The sequence below is a fragment of the Brassica rapa genome, chromosome A09, assembly GCF_000309985.2.
Source record: "Brassica rapa cultivar Chiifu-401-42 chromosome A09, CAAS_Brap_v3.01, whole genome shotgun sequence".
NCBI classification, from domain to species: Eukaryota; Viridiplantae; Streptophyta; class Magnoliopsida; order Brassicales; family Brassicaceae; genus Brassica; species Brassica rapa.
Window position 1 is genome coordinate 21,895,928 of NC_024803.2, and position 22,309 is coordinate 21,918,236.

Below are 22,309 nucleotides of genomic sequence, written 5' to 3' on the forward strand. Positions count from 1 at the left end.
CTTCAGCGCGCCTCATCGAAGAAGTTTCGTAAGAAAGCATTCTTGATGTCGGCCCCGATGTTAAGGATCCTGTGGGTTTCTGCCTAAGGTAGTGCATCGCTTCTCCATTTAGCGTGTATCTGAAGAGCTTGCACAGCAGGTAATCTTCGAGGACTCCTTCCATCCGAATAGCAGCGATAAGATCCTCGAACCGTTCCAGATGGTCCATAGGATGCTCGTGCAGTAAACCAGAGTAGGGTATCTGCGACACGAGAGTGTAGTATTGAGGCTTCAGCTCGAAATTTTGCTTCTGGATCTCCGGAAGTCGAATAGCTGATCTGTTGGAATAGTACTCATCTGGGCGATTGTAGTCGGCCAGTGGTTTCGATCGAGCGTCCTCGTCTACAGGTTGAGCAGCTCCTGTAGCATCAGCATCAGGGATTACAGTCCCCTGAGCGTCTATTTTCTGACCTGTTGCATTATGCAGATGACCGTTCTGGTCATACAGGTTTCCGTTCTCGTCCTGTGTTAGAATAATAATGTTTACCATTTTTGACGACATGGTATCGATCGACGTATGCGGTGTAGTATCGATCGTTGTCGAACGATTGGGATCGATCGACGATGAAGGTCTGGTGTCGGTCGACGGTTGGTTGTGCATATCGATCGACGACGAAGTTGTTGTGTCGAGCGATGTGGAACGTTGACCTCTACGGATGGTGCGTTCCAAGTGAGCAGGATCGTCTGAGAACAGAAAGTCTTTCTCCTTGTTGCTTCTGGTACCGCTGGGCATGCACCTGAAAAGACAAGAAAAAAAATTATGTTAGAAAGGGGGTAGAGAAAATAATAAGAATCAATAAAGCTAAATCTAATGGCGATCAAAGCTCCCCGGCAACGGCGTCAAATTTGATACCACTCAAATTACCCTAAGGAGTGTTACTCTCATCAAAAGAGGTTCAGATGTAGTACTTAGGGATCGAATCCACAAGGAGCTAGGGAACAATTAAATCTAGTGTTTATTAATTCTAAGAGTTGTAAATGTTTAAATGAAATAGCAATAGTAACAAGCGAAGTAAATAGTAAATGTAACTTGGTTGGAAATGATATTAGATGCAGGGCCACTATTCAGGTATTGGAGATTATAATATCTATAGATGCCTATTTGTTGCATGCATGATATGTTAGAGCTCAATCGCTTAACTCAGTGATCAGCTGTCGCATGTTTCACTGGTTAACAGGCTAGATCTCGTGTCTTAACGGTTAGTATGTTGATAACGAGAGAGTGTCGATCGATGGTCCTATTGGGACATCGACCGATACACCTTTGCCTACGTCGACCGATAGTGAGTTGAGGACATCGATCGACGGGTTCTAGCCAGGCCTATGCGCGAGTATGATATGCCCTGTTAACATACTAAATTGGCGGTTAGCCCTCTCTAGCAGTCCTAATATGATAGATAGATGTCAGGATGGGATAACAAGGATGCTTGAGTATGCAATCCTATGATCAAGTTCTAGTTAGCTAGGCTAAAACAAGCAATGAATACAAATCTATCATGAATATCACAACAAGGCAGATCTATAGTTTGGGGCTAATCCCACAAACCTATCTGAACCCTGGATCTAATAATTGAACTACTCAGATATAGCAAAGCAATTCATAACAATGAAGAAATGGGAATTCATAGAATAGATGAAAAGAAATGGAACCAAGGAGTTCCAATCACAAGTGATCTTCTCTCCAAAACTCTCTTCTCTCTCAAAGTAAAACTATAACTCCAAAGGCTCTCCTGCCGTCAAACCACTTAGGTAGTATATAATCTACTAGGTTAAAAACTCGTCAGGGCATTTTTGTAATTTGGCTTGGCCTTGGGTTTTAAGTCCGCTGGATCCAAAATGTCGAGTGTCTGATGTCTCGACATCGATCGATGGTACTTGTGTACATCGATCGATGGTACTTGTGTACATCGATCGATATTAATCTTCATCTGTCGAGGCATCTCTTGGTATAGATCGTCAGCACTGGATGCGCATCGATCGATTGTTCTTCCTCCCGTCGACCTCTACATGGTCAGCTCGGGTGAAACGTTCTTTAAGCTCCAAAATGCTCCAAAGTCATAGCTTTACTCCGAAATGCACCTGAACCTGAAAACATACCTAGAAGAGTAGTAAACATAGATATATATATAGTAAAACACTTATATACCATGGATGAAAACAGGTCAAATCCAAGGTATATCACCATCCTTAAGCTGAGCAATGCAAGCTGCATTGTCCTCATATATCACGGTTGGGACGTCCTTGCCTTTGGTCATCCCATAATCGACTCGTATGTGGTTAGGCATGGACCATAACCACACAGACTCGCGGCTGGCCTCGTGAATAGCCAAGATCTCCGAATGGTTTGTGTAAGTGGCCGTGATCGTTTGCTTCATGGAACGCCATGATATGACCGTACCACCATGAGTAAAGACGTAGCCGGTCTGTGATCGAGCATTGTCAGATCCGAGAGATAACCTACATCAGCAAAGCCAACTAACCCTTCTTTGTTTTGGTTAGTATAAAATAAACCCAAGTCTTTCGTTCCTTGCAGGTAATGAAGAACATGTTTAATCCAATTCCAGTGCCTTTGGGTCAGACAAGAGCTAAATCTAGATAATAGATTCACGGAAAAACATATATCAGGCCGTGTGTGACTTGCCAAATACATTAAAGCTCCTATGGCACTGAGATATGGCACTTCGGGACCAAGGACATCTTCATCGTCCATCTTAGGACGGAACAGATCAGTGTCCAGGCGGAGAAACCTCACGACCATGGGGCTAGACAATGGGTGAGACTCATCCATATTGAATCTCTTGAGTACTTTCTCTGTATATGCCATTTGATGCACAAGGATTCCATCTTTAATGTACTCAAGCTGTAATCCCAAACAAAACTTTGTTTTTCCAAGATCTTTCATCTCGATTTCTTTCTTAAGATATTCAACTGCTTGGGAGATTTCTCCAGAGGTTCCTAGGATATTCAAATCATCAACATACACTGTTATAATCACAAAGCCCTGGCCGAATTTCTTTATAAAGATACAAGGGCTGATCGGATCATTCTTGTATCCTTCTCTCTCTAGGTACTCATTTAGCCTATTGTACCACATTCGACCTGATTGATCCAATCCATAAAGTGACTTATTCAACTTTATACAGTGTTGTTCTTGAGTACTCGATTTGTTTTTCAACTCTATACCCTCTGGTACTTTCATATAAATCTCATTATCCAATGGCCCATATAAGTATGCAGTTACAACATCCATTAACCGCAAGTCTAATTTCTCTCTTATAGCCAGACTTATCAGGAATCTAAAAGTAGTAGCAACCACCACAGGGGAGTATGTCTCCTCATAATCTATTCCTGGTCTCAGTGAGAATCCTTGTGCAACAAGGCGTGCTTTGTATCTAACGACCTCACCGTGTTCGTTTCTCTTTCTCACAAAAACCCACTTATAGCCGAGTAGTTTAACATCATATGGTGTCTTGACTGTTGGTCCAAAGACATCTCTCTTCTTTAAAGAGTTTAACTCCACGTTTATACCTTATTTCCATTTGATCCAGTCTGATCGTTGAGTGCACTCATAAATAGACGTGGGTTCATGATCTTCATTCAAATCCATAAGTTCAAGTGCTACCTTGTATGAAAATATATCATCAATGTCGACATTCTTTTTGTTCATTGTATCACAGACAAGACATAGTTTATTGAGATCTCATTATTATCAGGACCATCAGTACCTTGATTCTTGGCGTCCCAAGAATCATTATTAGATACATCAGGGCCGGCCGCATCTAAAATCTTATGATCGACGCTATTAGGGTTTTGGAATCGGCCGCGGCTAAGTCTCGGGATTTAGAGACGGCCGCGGTCGTGTCTAGTGTTTCAACAACCTTGGTTTCATTATATGCACCTTTCTTAGTTTTCCAAGGGTTCTTAGCTTTGGAAGCTATTGGTCTACCACGTTTCAAACGTTGTCTAGACTCTGTAGCAACTTGATTGTGTCCCTCTTGAACATCAATTCTTATTGGTGCATTAGCAGCTGGTATATATGACTTAGTCACTCTTTTCGGGTCAACAAAGGAATCTGGCAATTGATTAGCTAGCTTTTATAAATGTATTATCTTTTGGACTTCTAAATCACATTCCTGAGTCCGTGGATCTTGCCAAGATAAGGATGTTTGATTCCATGTAATTTCTTTTACCAGCTTATTATTCTCTCCCCCTAATGTTGGATGTTCGGATTCATCAAAGTGACAATCCGCATAGCTGGCCTTAAATAAATCACCCGTAGTTGGCTCAAGGTATTTTATAATCGTGGGAGAATCATATCCAACATATATCTCCATCCTCCTTTGAGGTCCCATCTTTCTTCTCTGTGGTGGTACAATTGTTACATAGATGGCACAGCTAAATGTTTTAAGATGGGATATGTCTGGCTCATGACCCGGAAGCAATTGTAATGGGGAATATCTATGTTCACTAGACGGTCTGATACAAATCAGTTCAGCCGCGTGTAAGACCACGTGTCCCCAAGCTGTGGCCGGAAGCTTAGACCTCATAAGCAATGGTCTAGCTATTAGCTGAATTCGTTTTATGAATGATTCGACCAAGCCGTTCTGTGTATGTACATGTGCCATGGAGTGTTCCACACTTACCCCCATGGACATACAGTAATCATTAAACGCTTGGGGCGTGAACTCAATTCAATACGGTTAAAATTCCGGTGGCCACTCTATTCAATGCGGCATTGGCCTCCATCATACTGACCTTGTCGAAATAAAGGCCAGTAGAGAATGGAGGTATAGACTCTAGGACTTTCTTATGTCCTTGGCCGATCTCAATGATCTGAAGGAACTCTTTGTTTCCTTCGCCCGTAGTCTCAATATGAAAACCATTCATTCAAATGTCTTTAAAGCTCAATAGGCGTCTCTTAGAGCTGGGTGAATACAATGCATCATATATTTATAGATGCGTACCCTTAGGAAACATGATGTTAGCCTGGCCGTAGCCCTCTATGAGACTTGCTATACCCGCAATAGTATTTGATATTGGCGTTTTTCATTGTTAGGTTTAAGATATATCTTTTGTCTCTTAAGATCGTGTGGCTCGACCCACTGTCCATAACTAATACATCCATATCTGTCATTCTTCAAAACAGATTATAGAATGAAACTCTAGGGACTTCTTATAAAAACTTTCACTCATTAATAAAATAAGTTCAAAGCAATCAAAACATAGAAAACATAAAGCAAAGAACACAAAAACATAGATGTCGAATTCAACTTCATTCTTTTAAACAATATGAAGTTTCATAATCCATAAGATCGTCTCGTTCATTATTGAAATCATCTTCACCGTCTTGATAAGTCATATGAGCTTCAGGATTCTTCCCTTTCATACTCTCTTGGTAGAGATCAACGAGATGTTTGGGAGTCGTACATGTCTTAGCCCAATGATTATCCATACAAATCTATGACACACGGATTTGGTCGAGTTTTGTGGCCTGAAAGATGTACCATGGCCTCCATAAGAGTTCCCTTGGCCACGGCCATATGAGTTACCTCGGCCTCGACCAAACGAATTTCGGCCTCGACCACGTCCATGCCACTTCCCATGGCTACGGCTGTGTTGGCTATCACTCTGAACATGGTTCGACTCTTTCTTATCCTCTACGGCCGCATGTGCCTCAGGTAATGGGTTTGTTCCAGGAGGTCTCAATTCACTGTTTCTCATCAACAGTTCATTGTTCTGCTCTGCGAACAAGAGACAAGATATCAGATTAGCATAAGTTGTAAAGCCCTTCTCACGGTACTGTTGTTGTAACAATACATTGCTTGTGTGGAAGGTGGAAAAGGTTTTCTCAAGCATATCCTTATCCGTTATATCCTCACCACACAGTTTCAATTTAGAAACTATTTTAAACAGGGCCGAGTTATACTCGTCCACGGACTTGAAGTCCTGGATTCCGAAATTCCTTCAATCATACATAGCCTTTGGTAATAACACCGTTCTCTGGTGATCATATCTTGTTTTCAACTCTGTCCAAAGGTCTAAAGGATTCTCAATAGTCAAATACTGATCTTTGAGACTCTCAATAAGATGATGACGTATAATTAATATAGCTCTGTATCTATCTATCTCACTTTCATTATTGCCCTCGGTGATACATTCACCGAGTTCCTTGGATTTCAGGATGATCTTAGCATCAAGTGCCCATTGCAAGTAATTATCTCCAGAGAGATTTAGGGCAGCAAAATCCAAGTTGTTGATTTTCGACATCTGAAATCATATATTTCATCCTTAGGATTTAAAATGTTCTTATAATGCATACAAGACAATTTAGATATATAATGCAAATTGGTCACACGACCAAACGGATATGATGAATGATAAGCCGCACGGCCAAGATAGATATGATGCAAGCCGCACGGCCAAGACAAGGATGATCAACCTTAGCAAACGGTTTCTATATGATCTTAATGCAATCGTTTATTCATTCTAGCAAGAACGGTTTCCAAGTGATCATGGAAACATGAAACCTCAATCAAACAATCAATCAATGCATCAAGGGATTTAGTTACTATCAACCTAACAATCATATTCAATCAGATTAATGCAATTAGGGTTTCAATATGAACAAGCCGGTTAGGTTAAGACTTTAAAACAGGATGAGAACTTAATCAATCAAGGCGATTTCTTTAACCTCAATTTATTCAATTGGATCATCAATTCAAAAAACCAAATTCAAGTATGAGATTAACAATCCTAGCATATGGTTTTAGATGATCAAATTCAAATTCAAACATTCAATCACTCATCCAAATTTGATTTTAAAATTAGGGTTTGCATGGTATGCAATCTGCATACGTGCGGCTAGGTTTTAGGTATTAGGGTTACAACTTTAGATCAAGCAATGAGATTCAATTTTAGGTATTAGGGCTTGATCTATCCAACTTAGGGTTTGGTTATTAGGTTTAGCTTTACCCTAACCTTAAGACAGGTTGAATCGACCACCTAATAGAGAAGAGCCGCGAACAGATTGCTTGCTGATCGTCGCGAGCTGGAGCTGATCATCGAACGCATAAATAAATTTTGCATGTAAAAACACACAATTGGAATGAAGGCAAAATCGATTATATATACATTTAATGTTACTCATCAAAAAATTGACAAATATAATTGGACAGGCAAGGAATGAGCGTTTAATAGAAAAGATTTCAATTTTTCTGACACCTTCCATCTAGCCTCGTTTGAAACAGAATGTTGGAGAAAATTTAACTTTTGAGAAGACAGAGAGGAAGACGATGCACCTCCAGTTTCTGTCGTTGCTTTGATTCCCCTTGTGAGATCCCAAATCTCGACATGCCAAATTAATTTTTCATGGGTAAATCATGGTACTGTCAGTAGACTATGCTGAACCTATTGGAATCAGATAAACGTTGAACACTTTGAAAGACTCTCACAATAGTCTCTTGACTCTCCATGCCGAGATGGAAGGAGGACTTCTATGCACATGATTGGAGCATCTTTATCGCGTCCTTTTTACCATCTCTAAAGGGTTGGGGGGGGGGGGCAGGTTTCAGAAAAAAATGTATGTTAAGTGGGCAGAATAAGAGACGTGTGTTGTGTGTTTTTTGCTCTGTTTGCGGGCCCCACCGACACGTGGTGGCCCGCACTTGGTGCACTTTAATTTTTTTATCAGAAAAAAAATTAAAAAAATAAGAAACCCTTAATAGGGTATATGGGATAAAGATGCTCTTCCCACGATATATGTAGAGACAGCTTGCTCAGACTTAGAAGACATGATTGGGAGGGGCGGATGTAGGATTTTTTAATATGGGGGCAAATCATGTATAAATACAAACATAAGGCTAAGATATGAAGTTTAATAGGAAAAAATAGCTAAATTATGGGTTGAGTTATAAAGAATTTAGAAATTCTGTGGGGGCAAGGGCCACCTCCTTAACACAAGTAGATTCACCACTGATGATTGGTAACCTAATTGACTCACTGTCAGTTTGTTTTCGAGCTAATCCCATTCCATCTTCCACGAGATGGTTTTTTCGAACTTTAGCATATCTCATATTTCCAAATCAAGAAATACGTATGCAGACGCTCTTGTCAAAGAGGCAAGAAGCATTGATGTTTTTTTTAATGTAAATCATATTTGGTCGAAACGAGCATCCACGACTTAACCTCGACATCAAGTTTAGTAGTACTTTTAAATTCTGGCACGAGAGGCTAAGATATCCTGGTTCAGTTATATTAAGAAGTGCATATTTCAAATAGCCATCCGTTGAAAAACGAAAGAATTTTGCAAACATGCGAGTTAACATGTAATTCATGTTCGCAAGGAAAAAAATGATAACTCGGCGTGGCCAACTTTCATACCTGAACCGACGTGGACATAGTAGGAACCAACCTGAAACCGAACTGGAATGTTCCCAAGTATCAAGTACCAACTGGGTCTTAATTTGTTTCTCTAACTCCTGATGTCTTGAAAAATATATAAATTTTTGTTGTTGTACATGGATAAAGAATTTAGAGACAACGCTTGTAGTGCTATTTCGGGGTGGTTTTTAAATGCAGTGATTCGTTTCCATGCAGCCAGTTATGACAGTTTCAAAGAGACATTTGAATTAGTAGGGTAATGTGGTTTTGGTTATAAACCACCAAAACTTATGAAATACGAGTTCCTCTCTTGTTAAAAAAAAGTGACAGAAAGTGAGAATCAGTTGGTAGAACACAAAGAAGAATGGGTAGCTAAAGGCTTTTCAATCATGTCTGATAAATAGTGTGATTCATTTGTACAAAAGGGCATCATCAACTTCCTTGTTAACTCTACAAACGGATGTTTTTTTAGATCAATTGATGTTTCAGAGGTTGTGAAAGATGCTAATTGGTTGTTTAACATGCTTGACCGTCTAGTGGATGAAGTTTGACAGTCTAATTTCGTCCAAATGATGAATGACAATGCATCAAACTATGTTAAAGCTGGTTTGTTTATTCATGTTCAGTCTTATGTGTGTTATTTAGTTCATACTAATATGATTTAATCTTCTAATCCACAGGGAAGCTTTTAGAGGCCAAGATACTACATCTATATTGGCTTCATTGTGAAGCACGCTACATCCATCTCATGCTAGAGTATATATGACATATTCCTTCAGTTAAAGCTGCAATAAGAAGCTGTATCTATATGAATTACTACATTTACGGTCATACATCTCTCGTGAATATGATGAGAAGATTCACAGGCGGTGGAAATCTACATAGACATAGACCATCAGTTACTCGCATTACTATGTCATTCATCACACTTTCCTTGTTCTGCCACCAGAAGAATAACTTGAGAGAGTTTGTATGATCGCATGATGTGTGGCTGTAATATACCCCTTGTTCTGGTAATGCCTCTTATATGGGTTGAAGCTCAAATAGAAAGGCATTCTTAAACTTGTGTTGTGATGCTCATAAAAGCTAGAAGTTAGTTCAAGGAAGAATGGTAAATATGTCCACTTTTTCTTTTCTATTTCACAATAATGCACATATCATGATGGTCAAATTCTTTGAATATATGATTGAGAACTTTCTGTTTGTAGCACCGCAACTAATGTTGTGATTAAAGTGCATGTACCTATGGATGCATCAAACCTCACCTTTACATCTCTAGGGTCAGTCGCTTATGCTCCTGAGAAATATGCTTTGGTCTGGAAAATCAAAATTTTCACTGGAATTGACGGATTAAATAAATGTCACAAACGTTTTAACATATTAATGTATTTTTTTCATACTGATAGCTCTGGTTTCTCTACTATATTATTTGTTGTCAAAAATGTCATTAGTAAATACATCTATAAAAAATATTTATCACCAAATAACTGACGTCAAATATTCAAAGTTCAAAAATATATTTCAGATATAATATAAAGAAAAAGAACATATACATATAATTATAAGAAAGAATGTTTACATGTAAACATATATTTAAAGAGTTATGCTTCAAAACACATCTAACAAACAAACAATGTTACATTCCTCGCATACTAACATTTAGTATGATGGTCATTCAGCTCATTATTTTGATTTCGTAATTGTAAACCTAAGTTTATAATATTGAAAAACATGTGATGTAGAGTACATAAACTTAGCAAGTCATATATATTTTAAGAGAAACTTTTGCATTAACAGAGATAGATATTCATCTAATCAAATAATATGCAGTCAGACAACATTAATATCAAATAATTAGAAATCTGATAATGACTATCTATTTTGTTTTATCTTCTTGGAGATAATAAATATATAGCAATAATCATTTTATTGTTTGTAATTTTTTTAACTGATTTAATCTATTCTCTCCTATAAATATAGGAGTCTTGAAGTAAGATAAAAAAGAAAAAAAAAAACATAAAGCATTGTCGTTCTTTATCATTGTCTTTGTTCTTCTCCTTTTCCTTATACAAATTATCCCCTATATACTAAAGCGCAAGTCGCCTAGCCAATCAAATTTTGCCACATGTTTATTGTTTAATTTTTTTTTATAAAAAATACTAAATTAAATAAAAAATTCTGATACAAGCAGTTTATTTGCAGTTAGATCAAAAATAAAATGATGATAAAAACAAAAAGAAAGCAAAAATCGTTTTAGTTGTCTCAAGACTATCAACCGTTTCAGCCACTATCTCCACCTTCTTCTCATACACTACGTCAACTTCTACAAATAGTTTAATTTATTCCACGAAAACATAGCAGCTGATGTTCATTTTTGTTTTCTCTGAGAAAGATGTTCATATTTGTTTTCTTTGAGAAAGATGAATCTTCAATCTTACGGGAACTGTAAAGGTTTTGAAGCGGTAGAAATGGTCATTTAAAAAAAAATAAGTGAAAGTTATAGATGGCTTTGGGAAATACCTTGGTATCCATTGGTTGGTGGTGCCAACCAGTTTATTTTTGTTTAGGAAATGAGTAAGTACCGAATCTTTCTTTTATTCTCAACATTAGATTAGTTTTTGTTGTGTAATTTTGATTTTTTTTCTGTATTTTTACTTATCTTGCAGAGGAATGGTTCTTCCTCAAACCAAAATGGCTCCACTACAACCGAAGGTGAAGAAGCTGGCAACACCATTTCATCTCTTTTTTGGTTTTAGAGTTATGTTCCGATTAAAGTTGATTAGACTTCATGAAGAATTGATGAGAAGATGGACTCCAATTTACCAAGAGATTTCAACCCACGTGCTGCTCATGATTTGATTAATAGGTCAGATGCTAAACCTTGATTAATTTTTTTTTTCTTCTTTTCTCTCTTTGCTCTTTAACTATCAAACAATGCTGAAAACTCTTAAAATTGATAAATTTTCAATAGTATTTTATGTAATGACAAATATCAGGGGTAGTTTATATATATGTACTTTACTGGTCGAGGCTATTCTGTTTACATCTATAATATTATATTATATATTGGTAAATTAATTATAATACCTAAATTATGTAATATTCTTCTTAGTATTTATTTTACAGCATAGTTAAAATATCATATTTTCATCAAAACAATCCTTTAATTAATTGTTCAAATTAAATTTCATGTAAAATCAAAATTGATCTTTATGGTTAAACAATTAAATTGAACTAAATGAAGGGCTTTGTTATTAATTTATAGATAAAAGAAAACTAGCTCTTAATGGAGAAGAAAATTTTCAAATGTGATGATTATAGAACTCAAGCATTATCTACAAATATTATACATGGGAACTAACATCTGACAATCAATTTTGCTACAAATCATACTATTTTTAACATAATAAATTAATAATTATTTTCTCGTACGTAGTACGGAGTAGTATACTAGTAAAATATATTATTAAGGCTTCAAATGTTTTCAACCACATTGCACTGCAGTTAATAACAAAGAACAAACTGATTGCAACATCATAAATGAACCTCGGATTCAGTTAAAACGGGAAAGACCATCAGGTTTTAAAAATAAACACCCCCCTCTTCCCCCCCAAAAAATTGGAGAGCAAATTACAAATGTTCCAGAATAACCTGTTAATGAAAAAATATCTAGAAGAAGACATACGTGAAAATGTTCATGAAGAAATAAATAAAGATAAAGATCTAGATGACAAAAAGGGAACAAAATAATATGAGATTTCTATCAGCTATGCTCGAAATGGAAAGTTATGAATCAGAAATAAGATAAAATATGTTATTCTCGTTTTTTTGTGTCTAAAGAGATATATGATGAAAATAATGATCTAGAACCAAGATCAATATTGGAATGTTAGAAAATACATGACTGGGAGAGGTGAAAAATGACCATACAAACTGAGTACTCTCCCTTAATAAAAAAAAAAGTCTTTTGACCTATATTCATAATGCTTGAGAATGTAAATCCAAGTGGTTGTTCGTTAGAAAGGTAAATGAGAAGAATGCACTAACATGAGTGTACGACTTGTTTCCCAATGTTTTTCTCAGAGATCAGAAATTGATTTCGAAGAAACTTATTCCCCACTGATGGATGCAATTACGTTCAGATTTTTGATGAGCCTAGCGACATCTAAAAAACTTAAATGCACCTCCTGGATGTTGTGGCAGCATATTTATATGGATCACTGGATAATAATATATATATAAAAATCCATGGGGGATTGTAAATACTGCAAGCGTTGAGAATAAAATCTAGAGAGATTTGTTTGGTCAAATTACAACGATGACTTTACGGATTAAAGCAATCCGGGCAGTTATGGTACAATCGCTTAAATGAATATCTATTGAGAAAAGGATATGTGAATAATGTGATATGTCCATGCGTTTTTGTAATGAAATCGTCATCTCGTTCTTGATTATTGATGTATAAGTTGATGATATGAACATAACTAGAAATCAAAAGGAAGGTTATGATGCACAAACTCATATGAAAGAAAATTTCGAAATGAAAGATTTGGAAAGACAAAGTTTTGTCTTAGGCTCCAGATTAGGTATTTTCGAGAGAGAATATTTGTGCAACAATCAAATTATACGAAAAAGATCTTGAAAGACTTTTCTATGGACAAATTGACTTCTTTGAGTACTCTAATGGTGAATATATCCCTCGATATTGAAAAAGATCATTTTAGACCCTGTGAAAATAACGAAGAAATAAATTCTGAAATACCTTATATGAGAGCTATCGTTGAGATTTTTTATCTTGAAATTGTACTAGACCTGATACTGCTTTTGCTACTAATTTATTTGCAATATATATAGTCTATCTCCTACTTGTATGCATGGGAACATAATATAGAATAAATCATATATTTTGTATCTTCAAAATACAGTTGATTTAAGATTGATTTATCATATGAATCCCAAGTTTAGTTTGGTGGGTTCTGCAGATGCAAGATATTTATTAGATCTTCATAAAGCTCATTCCCAAACCGGATATGTTTTCCAATTAGTGGAACCGCAACTTCTTGGCGTTCCCATAAATAAATGTTGGTTGCGATTTCTTCGAATCATGCATAAACTATTGCGCTTCACGAAAGATGATGGAATATGTGTTGCTTATATTAATGAGTCATCACATACAAAAAGTGAGCGGACAAATTACCAAGAAAGAACTGCAAAAGTATTTGAAGATAATTTGGTTTGTGCCATTCAAATAAAAGAAGGTGATATCAAGAGCGATATAACAAAGCATATTCCTCCAAGCTTTTTCTCATATCTACGAAATCTCAAGAAAAAATAAGAAGCGGACATCAAATATGTACGTTCACCTGACAGTCCAGCTGATTTGTTCACAAAGGCGCTTCCCTTTACAACATTCCAAAAACATATATGCGGTATCGTAATGAGACATTTTTGCTAAGAAAATGTCATTACTAAAATGATTAAAAATGATTGAATCAGAATCTGATATGAAGCCATTATGTTTTTAAGGATTGCAAAAAAGAAATTAAAAAGCCTCTAAAAACTAAAAATTAATTTCAAAGCTAACCCGATAGAGTCGAGCATTGAAGTTAATACGAAACTAGGCCAAAAGACAACATCAAGTTTCACCTGCAAACTACTTCTCGATCACCAAGATGAATCGAGAAAATAGCAACGGAGGACCATTCAGACAAACACTCACCAGAGGTGGCTCCAGATGGCTTCAACGGAGACGGCTGGCAACGACCTATGGCACCGATGCGACATTTGTGTGACCTATGAAAAAAAAATATGTTTTATCATTTTTAAAGGAAGATTATGTCACTATATTCTTTCTCATTCAACATAGTTTTTATCCTGTCGATTTTTTTCATGAAAAAATTTCTTAAAACAACAATACATAGTATTAAATGGATAATTAAGGGATAATGGACAATAAATATCTAGCCATCACTATTTTATTGTTTGTAAAAATATATCTTAACCGACTTAATTCATTCTCTCCTATAAATAGAAATGTTTTACCAAGATAAAAAAGAGTGAACATATATTATTAAGAGAAATACTTGGGTTCACCCCCTATGGTGAACCTCTAGGTTCACCAACCAATAGTGATTGAGTATTTGAAATTTGATATCTTTTAAAAAAGGAAATAAAATTGAATATCCAAATTAGATTATATCTTTAAAATAAAATAATAAAAATACATAAAAATAGTTACAAAAAATAAATAAATAAATATTGTTAAATCTTCAGCAAAATATTAAACCCTATACCCTAAATCCTAAACCCTAAACATTAAACCTTAAACTTTGGATAAACTCTAAACGTTGGAAAATCTTAAACCCTAAATCATACACTAAAAACTAAATTTTAATAACACTAAACCCTAAATCCTAATCACTAAACCCTAAACCCTTGGGTAAACTATGAACCCTTGGGTAAACTCTGAACCCTTGAATAAATCATAAACTCTAGGGTTTAATTTTAAATATTTTTGAATTAGAGTTTATGATTTATCCAAGGGTTCAGGCTTTATCCAAGGGTTTAGGGTTTAGTGATTAAGGTTTAGGGTTTAGTGTTATTAAGATTTAGTTTTGATGTATGATTTAGGGTTTAAAATTTTCCAATGGTTTACGGTTTATCCAAGATTTAAGGTTTATAATTTAGGGTTTGGAGTTTAGAATTTAGGGTATAGGATTTAGTATTTTGCTAACATTTTAACAATATTTATTTATTTATTTTTTGTAACTATATTTATGTATTTTTATTATTTTATTTTAAAAATTTATATCATATTTGGAAATTCAATTTTATTTCCTTTTTTAAAAGATATCAAATATTAAATACTCAACCACTATTGGTTGGTGAACCTCTAGGTTCACCTAGGGGGTGAAGCCAAGAATTTCTCTATTATTAACATATCATATATACATTTTGATATATATATATATATATATATATATATTCGCCTAATAATTCACAACACGGCTTTCTATTCCCACATTGGGCCTGGCTCGAGAGTAACTACAAGAGGCTCATTATATAACTATATTAATATAAACGAACAGATCCAAGAGTCGAACGGTTTAGTCGATTTTGGTTTTCAGTTCCCGCTTCTTCGCCCACGGAAACAATTTGTGTTCGTTCTCGTGCTTTCTCTCCCTTCGAGAATTCAGACTAGGACTTCGTGCTTGATCAAGTCTTTCCTCTCCAATTCAGAAAATCGATTCGGTAATTTCTGTCTTCTTTACATGTTCTTGTTATAGTTATAGTTATTGCCTTACTTCTGGGTTTTTGGATAGTGAATCGGTCTGGGTTTCCCATCGATTTGAGTTTTTGAATATTGAATCGGTCTGGGTTCTGCACCAATCCGGTTTTTGAATAGGGAATTACTCTTGTTTTGCATTAGTCTGGGTTTTCGAATAGCTAATCACTCTGGGTCTTAGTCTTAGGGTTTTTGAATGGTTAGGTCGGTTCTTCTTTTCTTGAGTTTGTTCGTAATTTTTCATAATTTCAACGTTTCTTGTTCTTTCTTTTCCAAAGAGAATGGATCTCCCATGCTTCAGATGCACAAGCTCTACGCCGCTTAATTATTGCTGGCATAATCAAAGAGTGATGTCATGCCGTGGCTCTAGCCACCTCTTTGCTTTTCTCTGCAGTGGGCATCTTCAGTCTCCACGATGTCACCGATGTTTACAACTCCCTGCACTAATTCGCTGCTACAGAGAGAGTTATAACTTTTGCATTCCATGCTTCCGACAACACCAGATTTGCATTCCCTCTAGGCACCAAGTGGAGATCATTCCATTTTCCTCGCATGAGGTGACCTTTTTATTTGACAAGTTTTTTTTATTTGGCATAGTTCTTACCTAAAACAACGTGTTGGCACAGTTTTGCGTTAGTGACCAGCCTCTTCCAGTCCCTTTGTCGGGACGTAAAAGGCAAGGGGGTCCAGGAACGGGACCAGGAAAGGGACCAGGAAAGGGACCTGACCAGCCTAAAGAAACTAAAAAGAGTCGCCAAACTGGACCTGATTTGAACTTAAGTTTGCAGCTTGGTGGTACAAAAGGTGGTCCTAGTAGCCATGCTAGACGAGTCTGTGTTGGTGGGCTTCCACCCACTGCAAACGAACAGGTTTTGTTACTTTTTTTTTTGTCTATTATAATCATTTTAAAACCACAAACTTTGGCAATATCATTGCATGAGTACTGAGAATTGAACTTCATATTGTAGTCTGTTGCAACGTTCTTTAGCCAAGTGATGTCAGCGGTTGGGGGAAACTCTGCTGGGCCAGGTATCTAAATTTCCAGTGTTTTTTTTTTTTGTCTTATACCTTTGACAAGCGTAGACAATATAACTCATTCTCTCTTTTCATTCATAGGCGAGGCGGTGGTGAATGTTTACATAAACCATGAAAAGAACTTCGCTTTTGTTGAGATGAGAACAGTTGAGGAGGCTAGTAATGCAATGGCATTAGACGGAATTATATTAGAGGTGATTCATTATCTCTTGCTCAGTATAGATGTACATTCTTATTCTTCTTTATTAAGTACAATATGTACTGACATGTTAGCTATGCTCATCTCCAGGGGGTTCCTGTAAAGGTGAAGAGGCCTACTGACTATAACCCATCCCTTGCTGCAGCTCTTGGTCCGAGCCAGCCTAATCCCAATCTCAACTTGGCGGCTGTTGGATTTTCCTCGGGGTCTACTGGTGGGCTTGAGGGTCCGGACCGCTTATTTTTGGGTGGGATTCCATATCGCTTGACAGAGGATCAGATCAGGGAGCTTTTGGAGTCGTTTGGGCCGCTAAGAGGTTTCAACTTGGTCAAAGACAGGGAAACTGGAAACTCGATGGGATATGCATTCTGTGTATTCCAGGATCCTTCAGTCACAGATATGGCATGTGCTGCTCTAAACGGGATTAAGATGGGCGATAAGACACTTACGGTGAGGCGTGCAGTCCAAGGTGGGGTTCAACCTAAGCCTGAGCAAAAAGATAGACTACTTCATACCAAACAGCAGATTGCTTTGCAGGTGACTGTTTGACTTTATCCTTTGTCCTATTACTACTATATATCTAAACTTTCTGAATATCACTGATTTAAGTGTCTCTTGAACTTCTGTAACAGGGGCTTATGCTACAGCCAGGAGGCACGCCCACCAAGATTGTCTGTTTGACTCACGTGGTTACAGCTAATGTTCTTGGAGACGATAAAGAATATGAAGAAATAATGGAGGACATGAGACAGGAAGGTGGAAAACTCGGTAAGCAATTTCAGTTTTTGTGTTTTTGTTCCTGAGTATCTGCCATATCTACTCACAGTCGAGCTCTTTTTACATGTTTGGAACTTTTGATAATTCATTGTTCTGTGCAGGTAACTTGGTGAATGTTGTGATTCCAAGGCCCAAACCGGATCATGATCCAACACCAGGAGTTGGGAAGGTTCGTTTTTCAGCTCAGAGAAGCAGTTTTTACTAATTTCATGCACACAACACATTCCTCTTAATGATGTTATTATATTTATATCATTGCAGGTTTTCTTAGAGTATGCGGATTTGGACGGCGCAGCAAAGGCAAGATCGGGGATGAATGGAAGAAAGTTTGGAGGAAACCAAGTGGTGGCTGTGTATTACCCCGAAAACAAGTATGCGCAAGGCGACTACGACGGCTACTGATCTTTCTTTAGTTTCTTTGGACCTCTTAGCAAGAAGTTTGAATATATTTTTTGGGGGTTTTGTTGTATGGAGATATTGGTTTGTGTAGATCAATTTAGTACTTGTCTAGACACAACCAAGGTGTGTATTGGATAATGATAAGTCTTTGGTTTCATTAAAACACCCCTTGGAGTTATGTTATTATCCTCTTACCGGTTAGAAATTACCAGACAACATCAGATTATATACACAATCCATATTACTAACCTAAAACTACATATACTTTTCGCTTTGCTGCCTGGGAAAAAATTGTATGGTAACTTCTTCAAACAGATTTATATCACTGGCATGCTTTTAAAAGTTAAACTTGTTCAATGATCCGTTATGATAAATAAAATATGAAGGACAACATAAAACAACTAGCACCAGTTGTCTAGTGGTAGGTTAGTATTCTGCCGCGGTTCTGAACCGTGTCTGATTCTCGGTATGTGCAATTAATTGTTTTAGGAACTTATATGCTGTGAGCTCTCTCTTTTTTTGTTTTCCCCTTTTTTCTAGCACTTTTAAACAGTCCAAGTCGGTGATAGCTGGAAAAATCTATGCAGAATGAAATATAGTTGTCGAATCACTATTCACTAGTCATCATTTCGTAAACACATCGTTGCAAACCAAAAATTGATTAATTTTATTGCGACTGCTTATTTGGGATTGTTGTGTGATAAAATAAGCTGCAATTGTTATTTCTTCAACGCACACCATAGCAGCATAGAGACTAGACTCTCATGCATCATCAGGAGTCACAGCGGTTCGGTGGCATTCCGGCAGCGGCAAAGTGGCGGCCCGGCGACAGTCTGGCGACGGTCTGGCGGTGGTCTGGCGACGGTCCGGCGGCGAAATCGGCGGCGACGATTTCCGGCGGCGCGTGTGTTACATGCACGCGCATGACGAAACTTCCGGAGGCTCTAACGGCTTCGTACGGGCTCCGATTTCGGCGTGATCGGTGTCTACGGCTTCGTCTCGACGAGAGGAGCACGGTGTCGGCTTTGCATGCGCGAGATTTTTAACGGTTAGGAAGATATGGCTGATTCACTGAACGGACGAAAACAAAGCTTATAAGGCGGCGGTTTCTGATTATCAATAAAGTATTCTTCAGATTACTAAACTATATCAAAGCCACAACACACTGAAGCAAGAAATTGTTCTTGCACTGCATATCAGCTGGAGCTTCCTTCTGAACTTGCATGGTCACAAGAATACTTTAACTCGATCCCTAAGTAATATAACTCGACCTCTTTTGATGAGAGTAACACTCTTTAGGGTAATTTGAGTGATATCAAATTTGGCGCCGTTGCCGAGGAGCTTTGATCGCCATTAGATCTTGTTTAGTTAGATTTAGTTTAGGTTTTGTTACTATTCGAAAAACTCATAAAATTGTTTCTTTTATTTCAGGTACATAACTCTTAGTACCAGAAAACAATGAAGAGAGGATTTCTACAAGGAAGGAGCCTGTTGGTTTATGCACGATCCGTAAGTCTACGAGGGATGTATCGATTGACACCCTCCAAGCAGCATCGATTGATAGCGTGAGCCAAGCGTCGAACGACACTATTCATCATGTGTCGAAAAACACTATTCATCGCGGTACTATTCATCCGGGTAATGTTCATCATGTTACTGTTCATCAGGTTATTTTTTACCGCAATACTATTCATCGAGGTACTGCTCATCCAGGTATTGTTCATCATAATACTATTCATCCTTGTACTGTTTATCGCGATACTATTCATCGCGTCACTATTCATATCACGTCGATCGACACTGTTCATCCCGTGTCGGTCAACACTATTCATCTTCCGTCGATCGATACTGTTCATATTATGTCGCTCGACACTGTTCACCCGAACACTGTTCATCCGAACACTGTTCATCGCGATACTGTTCATCCGAATACTGTTGATCGTGATACTGTTCATCGAAACACTATTCATCGCAGCACTGTTCCTCCAATGACGAACACCACTTACGGAGAGATAGAGAAGGTCGAAGCGCTCATACTTAAGATCGACAAGAAATGTATTTGGCGAGATGAAGAAGGTCGCCCTTGTAGCCCCACAGGAAAATTGATTAATGCAGACGGTAGTGTAATCCCTGATGTAATTGCTGTGGCTGAGACGAATACCTTTAATCTGACAAGTCGATGGTATGATTGGGGAAGTGAGGATCCATTTTACGGTCTTCCTTATGAGGATCCCAAAGATCTTATCAAGAGACTTGAGGAGTTAGCCTCAGCAAACAAGCACGATGTAATATCTGCAGACCACATTATCTGCAAGATCTTCCCCTATTGTTTATCTAGAGATGCTTTTAGTTGGTTCAGTAAGCTGCAACCAAGATCTCTAACCTGCTGGGAAGACATCAAAGAAGCCTTCATAGGCAAATTTTTCAGCGAAGCTGTAGCAACTTGAAGTAAAAGGCTTGATTACATGATTAAAGAACAGGAGAAAGGAATAATGATTAGTATGAATCAGATTCTTGACTTCATCTACAGCGAGGAGAATGGAGATATTGGAACACCGACAACTCATGTCAAGCAGCCAGACATTCAGGTTCACCATGCAGATGAGAGTAAGCAGAAGGACGAACTGAACAGAGAAAAGCTGGTCAACCATGATACAGTTGAGGATGATGAATATCATGTATCAAGAGAGCAGAGCAAAGTAGAAGAAGCTGATACAAAAGATCCAACTTCAGCATCGATCGACAGTAGTAACTCAGAATCGATCGATATCCGCACTTCAGAAACGATCGATACAGATATTTGTCATCGATCGATACCTTCTACAATCCTTGATGCTACCACTGTGTATGTTAGGACTGGACGACCGAAGGCAATTAGAGACTATAACAGTCCTGAGGATGCATATGCTTAAAGGTCTGCATTGCGTCGTTCAGCACTTCAGAATATTGTCCTTGAGTTGCACCCTGCATATATCTCTCTTGTGGGTCAGCATTCTTTCCATGGTTTTTCTCATGAAGATCCCACTAGCCACCTTGAGACATTTATAGATCTGGCATCGACCATCAAATGCAATGGAGTCTCTGAAGACTACTATTTATGCAAATTATTCTCATACTCTCTTGCTGGAGAAGCAGCATATTGGTTCAGGAAGTCGCCACTAGGATCTCTCACTACCTGGAATGAGATCAGATACGCCTTCCTCAACAATTTTCTCTATGATGTTGCAGCAATCTAGAGATTGAGATCAGGTCTATGCTGGAATATATGGTGGAGGATGATGAGCAACATGAGTCTGGAAAGCTGAGCACAGTAGAAGTAGCTGATATTAGTGACACGAGCTCATCATCGATCGACACCCTTACCATAACATCGATCGTCACCCCCACCTCATCGTCGATCGACCCCAGTACCTCAGAAATGATCGACACAGACTTTTGCTATCGATCGATTCCACTTGAAATCCCTGAAAGATCGAGTTGTCCTCAGGACATTGCAAACTCGACACAGGAGAGCATCGATGAATCAAGTTGTGATCTTACCTCAGATGTCGACAAAGTCACTCTGAAAGACTTTCTGGAGTTGGAAGAATGGCTTCGGCATAAGCTTGATGATCAGCGCGCTTCGGGAAAAGGTCTGGAAAATTCCTTAAAGGCTGACGACATCGACCGATATAAACCTGATGAGATCGATCGACACCCACCCCACGACATCGATCTACAGTCGCCGTCTAACATCGATCAACATACACCCGACTGTATCGCTCGATACCCACCCGATTGCATCGATCGACACCCATGTTTGGATGAACTATCAGGATACATGATTGAACCAGAACTGGTTGGAAGAAAAGAACACACTGGAGCCTCACACCTTGCTGTCCCCGAAAATCTAAGACCACCTCTATGCGAAGAAGAAGCTGTTGGGATTTGCAAAAGAGTGAAGAGGATACATGATCATGTGAAGTTTGTTGTTCCATATGAAGTGTTTGAAGCTGAATCTCCTATCCCACCAGATAAAAGTATGGAGTTAAGTTCCTATGGTGGAGTATTTGATGATAATAAGTACGTAGAAGCTTCCCAAAGAGGGCTGCGATTTAGAGATGAAGTAGATAACTGCCCAGCAGAAGTACCATCGAGCGACATCAACAGAAAAAAATCGGTTGACACTATCATTTCATCATCGATCGATACCGGTC

At 37.9% G+C, this 22,309-nt stretch overlaps 1 protein-coding gene across 1 annotated transcript; it reads left to right on the forward strand.

Moving 5' to 3' along the window:
- The first annotated feature begins 15,446 nt into the window (after positions 1-15,446).
- Positions 15,447-18,296, forward strand: LOC117128183 (splicing factor U2af large subunit B). The gene is made up of 9 exons (XM_033280039.1): positions 15,447-15,669; positions 15,982-16,260; positions 16,330-16,572; positions 16,672-16,732; positions 16,820-16,932; positions 17,028-17,474; positions 17,570-17,705; positions 17,816-17,883; positions 17,976-18,296. Exons 2-9 carry the CDS (start codon positions 15,985-15,987, stop codon positions 18,114-18,116), a joined length of 1,485 nt encoding a protein of 494 aa, XP_033135930.1. The 5' UTR covers positions 15,447-15,669; positions 15,982-15,984; the 3' UTR covers positions 18,117-18,296.
- Positions 18,297-22,309: the final 4,013 nt, after the last annotated feature.